General features: G+C 40.3%; 1 protein-coding gene and 1 pseudogene across 3 annotated transcripts in view; both read right to left on the bottom strand.

Moving 5' to 3' along the window:
- Window positions 1-6290, bottom strand: part of Znf106 (zinc finger protein 106) — an 86416-nt gene that overhangs the window by 15277 nt on the left and 64849 nt on the right. For 2 of the 3 annotated variants that reach the window (XM_023711180.1, XM_023711181.1), the window contains exons 11-14: window positions 4816-5569; window positions 4365-4420; window positions 3314-3459; window positions 432-566 (exon numbers count right to left, since the gene is read on the bottom strand). In XM_023711180.1, the coding sequence (XP_023566948.1) occupies window positions 432-566; window positions 3314-3459; window positions 4365-4420; window positions 4816-5569 (1091 nt within the window). The remainder of the gene's footprint in view (window positions 1-431; window positions 567-3313; window positions 3460-4364; window positions 4421-4815; window positions 5570-6290) is intronic. The other variant, XM_023711182.1, reaches the window with a different exon arrangement.
- The window catches only part of LOC105741565, a 12599-nt pseudogene continuing 12208 nt past the window's right edge, over window positions 5900-6290 (bottom strand).

Below are 6290 nucleotides of genomic sequence, written 5' to 3'. Positions count from 1 at the left end.
TCAGAACTGGGGATTGAACTCAGATCCTTGAGCTTGCCAGGCAAGCGCTTATTCTACTGAGCCTTCAGTAGAATAAGCCCCCCTCATTTCTTTCAATGTATTTAGGTTTCAAAAACTCTCAGAGGAGATATCCACCTCTAATTCTACAGATTTAAGCAAATGTAAACACTTTATTTTTTATTCTGTTTATGATTAATTTTGGTAAGTGAATATATGATATAAAAATAAAAATGTGGACAGACCAAAGGAAGTACAAATTAATACACACTGATGGAGAGACAGAGAATGTGGCTTCTGTTTAAGGTAATAGACCTCAGGTTTATCAGTGTGCTAACATAGGTTCAGAAGCAAAACAAGAGTCAAGTGGGCAGAATGGAGCCTCCAACCTCATGTCTCCACCTTCCACTTCTGATTACTCCAGACCTACCTACCTTAACATTGTAGCAGCGAATGGTGTGATCACTAGAACCCGTGTAGAGTGCAGCAGTCTTCTCAGAAGTCTGAGTGACCAGGAGGCAGTTCACTTTGGAAGAATGGCCCTCAAAGATGCCAATACACTTCCGACTCTAAAGTCAAGGATAGATCATAATATTATTTGAAAGATGTGAAAGGATTAGATAATGCATTTCTTCAACTCAACAAAATAATGCAAAATTTTAATTCACTGCTGTGTTCTCAATGCCTACAACAGTGGCTGGCATACAGAAGGTGTCAAAGAAATAAATATCTGTTCACTGAATGATCAACGAATATTCCCATGTTCTAAGGTATCTCTATGTCAGCTGAGGCATACTAAAAAATGATTCACCATAACATAGGTCATATTTCTCTTTCAGTTGTACTAGGGCTTGAATCCAGAGCTTTAATACTAAACTACAACATTCAGCCCTTTTCTGTAGTTTTTAAAATTTTGATAGAGGGTCTCACTAAGTTGTGTAGGCTGAGCTTAAACCTGCCATTCTCCTGCTTCAGCCTCCCACAGCGCTGGGATTAAAGGTATGTACCACCATACCTAGTTCAGAATTTCAATGCCTTGGGCAAAGTTCTCTAACATACAGACCAAGGATTTTTTTTTTTTAATCTTTTATATTTTTATTTGGTACAGGGTCTCACTATACAGCTCAGACTCACAGTGGTCCTCCTGTCTCAGCCTCTCCAGTGCTGGGATTACAAGCGTGCACCACCATCCCTGTTTCTGTGGCAGGCATGATGCAGGGCCAACATGGCATGTGGTGCCTGGGATCAAACCAGGTCCTTGCACTTGCCAGGCAAGTGCTTAGACTGCCAAGCTATCTACCCAATCCTAGACCAAGGATCTTACAAATCTAAATTGTAGCTAATTACCCAAAACAGTTTTGTATTTAGAAGAATGTTCTACAATATTAAAAACTGTCAGATGCTGTCATAGGTCCTACAGTCCAGGTACGGTTGCATATGAGAATACCCTAAATGTTACCTCTGTGCCCATACCAAGATCTACTTAGAATGCACACGCACATACATACTTGTACATACCCACAAACAACCTCACATATATCCCCTGTAATTTACAGTTAGAACCAATGCCCTGGATCCTATACTTAACACTTCCCTGTATCATTGCTTCTTTAGTCATTCTGGCTTTAAAAAATCATTTACTTATTTATTTGGTACAGAGTCTCCTTATGCAGCTTGGACTCCTAGTGATCTTCCTGTCCTCAGCCTTCCCAGCACTGGGACTGCAGGTGTGCCCAACACATCCAGTTTTGGTGGCCAGCACAGCATGTAATACTGAGGTCAAACCCAGGTCCTTGTGCTTGCCAGGCAAGCACTTAACCCGCTGAGCTATCTCCCCAGCCCTGGATTTGTTAGGTTTTATTTTGTTTTTCCTTTTGACAGGGCCTCACTATGCAGTTCAGGCTGGCCTTGAGCTTACTTTGTAACCCAGGCTGGTCTCAACTTACAATGATCCTCCTGACTCAGCCTCCCCAGTGGAGTGCTGAGATAACAGGCATGTCCTGCCACACCCGGCTTCTTTAGTCATTCTGATAACTGACTAATGAAATATATCTTCCTGCTTCATCATCTAACTTTGTAATATTCACTGACTTCAGCAATGTACATATTTTTACAGTGGTTTTCAGAAAATAGTGACCTTAAGTTTCTTGTTATCATTCTTCATAACCAGAATTAATTTTGATATATATCAAATTCAAAACTTAAAAGTTCATTCTTTTGAGTAATGAGCATCAGCTCAAGGGAAGTGTGAGGCAAAGCGTTCATCTCCTTAGGAACTTGGATTCTGTAGTTTACCAAATGTGAGCGGGGAGGGCTGAGGATTTAGCTCAGCAGCAGAGGGCTTGCCTAGCAAGTTAGAAGCCCCAGGTTCAGGCCTCAGCTCCAAAAGCAAAACAAAACCAAATCTCAACTGAAGTCACTAATGCTGTTTTTGTTTAACTTTTTTTATTTTTTGGCGGAACCAGGTATTGAACTCAGGCCCTTACGCTTGCCAGGGAAGCGCTTACTCCACTGAGTCATTTCCCCGGACCCTTTTTTTTTGTGTGTTTGTTTGTCTGTTTGTTTAAAATAAAAACTATTTAAGATTTAATTTTTTAGAAAAGTGAAAGGGGAAATATTCTCTTGAATACTCCCCCAGTATTCATTCTTCTGGTACACAGTTGATACCTTATTAGCACCAAATCTATTGGTATAATTCCATCCTCTCTGTATCAAGCGACTGAAGAGAAAAGCACAGAACATTTTCTGTTATGAAGAAAAAGAAATCCATGAAGCACTAATAGGGTAACTACCTTTTGGGAAAAAGATATCAGAGATGAGAGAGTTGAGAGAAAAAAATTATACACCTGCTGATGTGCTACATTAGCTGCTTCTAAAATCACCCAAAGGCCCCTAGAAATTCCTTTATCAGGGCTGGTGAGATGGCTCAGTGGTCTAAAGCACCTACTTAGAACAAGCTTAGCAAAGCACAGGGACTGCGGTTCAATCCCCCAGCACCACATGCCAGCCAGCCCTGCCCCCAGGCGGGCTAAGCTGGACACACACACACACACTAAAAAAAAAAAAAGAAAGAAAGAAATTCCTTTATCATTTAAGAATGTGAGCGAGATTTTTTCTTTTCTTTTATTGGCTTTTTTTTTTTTAAAACAGGGTCTTGCCATGTAGTTTAGGCTGGCCTTGAACTCAACTAGGTAATCCAGGTTGGTGTCAAATTTGCAGGGATCCACCTATCTCAGCCTCTCCAGTGCAGGGATTACAGGTGTGCACCACCACACCCAGTAAGCAAATTTTCATTGAAAACATTACATGTACTTACCACCAGATTATAGACTCGGACAGTTTTATCTCCTGAACAGGTATATAATAAATTTCCAAATATTTGAATAGCATTCACTGCAGCCTGGTGCCCTTCAAAGCTCCCTTCTGTGGGCTCATCATCATCACCTGGTTCTGAAGATACTTCTACAAAACAAGAAATATCAGAGCCATGTCAGCTACAGCCTGAAGAGATACTCAAAACTCAAAACCATTACACTACATAGTGATCCCTGATTTAGGTTTTTCTTTTTTTTTTTTTTTTTAAACGGTACCAAGGATTGAACTCAGGACTTTGCACTTACCAGGCAAGCACTTATTCTATTGAGCTATCTCCCTGGCTCTAGAGTGTGTGTGTGTGTGTGTGTGTGTGTGTGCGTGTGTGTGTGTTTAAAGACAGGGTCTCAAAAAAAAAAAAGAGTCTCGAGATACAATTCGGGCTGGTCTTAGGGTCACTTTGTAGCCCATGCTGGTCTCTAACTCACAACAATCCTCCTGACTCAGCCTTCCTGAGTGCTGGGATTACAGGCATGAGCCATCACACCCAGCTCCTGAATTAAAAAAATTTCTCCTTAAAGCCTGTTTCAACTAGCAGGATATCACAGTCTTAATTAGAAAATAACAGTCTTAATTAAGGAGGTTTGCAAGATTCTACAGTAAAGACCTTTCACTTAGGAGAAAGATCCTTATAGTATGAATTTCTGAGTGATATTTAGAAGGCACTTAATCTCTTTCCACATTATCTCCCTTAATTTCAAACAGCTTTGCTCTGAGTAAGGCATTATTCTTTAAGCAGCTTTTTCTCAAAGCAAAAACCCCTGGAGCCAGTGAAACGTTTAGCACTAATAGGAAAAACATGCAAAAGAGCCAAGCAGGATACTGGCAGCAGAAAATTGAAGATGACAGAATTGAAGATCTAGTGTTGATCCAGGCAATCTTCTTAGTGCAAGCCCTTCCCACTCTATTTTGTAAATATATCCAATACTGAAATGTTGGCTCTAAATTTACAAACTTCTTTTTCTGTGGTTAATTAAATAAAACAGAACAAATACCTGAGGAGTTCTTTAAGCCTTTTAGGGAGGTGATCACAGTCTGAGTCTCTGCCACACTACAAAATAATAGCAAAAATCTGTCAGCACAGAATAGGGAGCAAAACTAAAATCTTTGTAATTCAAAGGATTTTTCTAAACAATAGGCAAAGCAGTAATAATATATCTGAAATTTTTATGAAGAGAAACAAAACCATAGAATATTTACAACACAGACTAAAGAGAAAGTAGAACAATCTCCACAGCCAAGATTTGAGTCTTCCATAAATTGTTTTCAGATAAACTTTTTTTTTTTTTTTGCGGTACCAGGGATTAAACTCAGGACTGAGCTATCTCCCCAGCCCCCTAAACTCTGATTCTTAAACAAATTGATTCACAATTAAAATTCCTTTAAAAAAAAAAAAAAAAAAAAAGAGCTGATGAAAGTTGCTTTGATTGGCTCAACACATCTTACCTTACAAGGACACCATCCTTGTGAGTGACAATCTCACTGGTGGAGCTGACTTCATCACAACCAGAACGGGAAGTTTCTACCGGGTTTTGCTCTGCAGTGCCCCAGATATCTTTTTTGGAAGGGCTATCTGGTTTCTCTTCTCCAGATTCAGAAGAATCAATGGCTACAACTTCTACTTGAGGATGAGGAACTTCTAGGACTTCCAGAGAAGAGTCGCTCTCTGGCTCATCTCGGACACTCTCTTGTTCCCGACTAGTTTTGCTGTCTTCCCAGGTGGAAGTGGTCACTTTCCCACCTTTGGGTAACTTGCCCGTTTTTATTTTCCTTACAGGTTTAGCAGTAAATACATCCTGCTCAGTGTCACTGTTCTCAGGAACATGGGCAGCCCGTAGTGTTTTTTTCTTCCGAAGTTTCTTCTTTTTCTTGTTTCCCCTGGTTTCAAGAGACGTCAGAGTAGATTCTGCCTGTTGCTCAGGGTCCTTAGTGGGAGAGGGAGGTTCCTTCTCCAGAGGGATTTCTGAAGAAGATAATCTTAAAAAAGAACTGCCACAGGCCTCAGACTCACTGTTGCATTGTGTTGGTTCTTCCCCTTCTTTACTTACGCTAGGAAGATCAGGTGATCCGGAGGAGGGAGAGTTTTCTCTGCTTCTGCTATTTCCTTGCTCCACAGAAAACTTTAGATCTTGCTTAGGCTCCTGGCAACTTTCTGTTGCCATGAGGCCCGAATTAATTACATGACCGTCACTGAATTCTCCTGAATTGAAAACAAAACAAACCATTGCATCTTTATTATTATTTTTTTTTCCAGTACTGGGTATTGAACCCAGAGCACTCATACCAAGTTATACCCCTATCCCTTTTTTGTTTTTCTGAAATAGGATCTCACTATGTAGGTCAAGCTAGTCTGAAACTCACCAAGATCTTCCTGCCTCAGCCTTTCAAGAACTGGATTACAACTGGACCACCATGTCTGGTCCCCAATCATTTTTTAATGTTTTGAGACAGGGTCTTGCCAAGCCATTAAGTTGGCCAGGCTGGGCTCAAACATATAGTCCTTATTCCTCAGCCTCCTAGAGGACTAGTATTACAGGTATGCACTACCATGCACAGCTTGCTTCACCTTTTCTTGATTATATTTTCTGGAATAGCCACAAACTGCAAATTACCAAATAATTTCTCAATAATATGTCCATAAAACCATGACTGTCATAGCTAGCTGTTAACTCAATCTTCAGTTTCTCATAACTTATATTCCTGTTACTGCATTAATCTCAAAATAATACAGGTATTTCTTATTCCCTACAAAAGCCCTTTCAATGTAATCCTAACACTCTGGGAAGCTGACAGGAAGATTGCAAATTCAAGCCCAGGCTGACGAGCTACTTAATGAGACCCTGTCTCTGAATAAAATTTTAAAAAGTGGTGGGGATGTAGTTCAGTAGCAGAGTACCCCTGGGATTGATACAGGAAAAAAA

This window comes from Octodon degus, unplaced genomic scaffold (assembly GCF_000260255.1).
Source record: "Octodon degus isolate 3935 unplaced genomic scaffold, OctDeg1.0 scaffold00002, whole genome shotgun sequence".
Classification (NCBI taxonomy): Eukaryota; Metazoa; Chordata; class Mammalia; order Rodentia; family Octodontidae; genus Octodon; species Octodon degus.
Note: the sequence above shows the minus strand (reverse complement) of the source record. Positions and strands in the feature narration are given on the sequence as shown.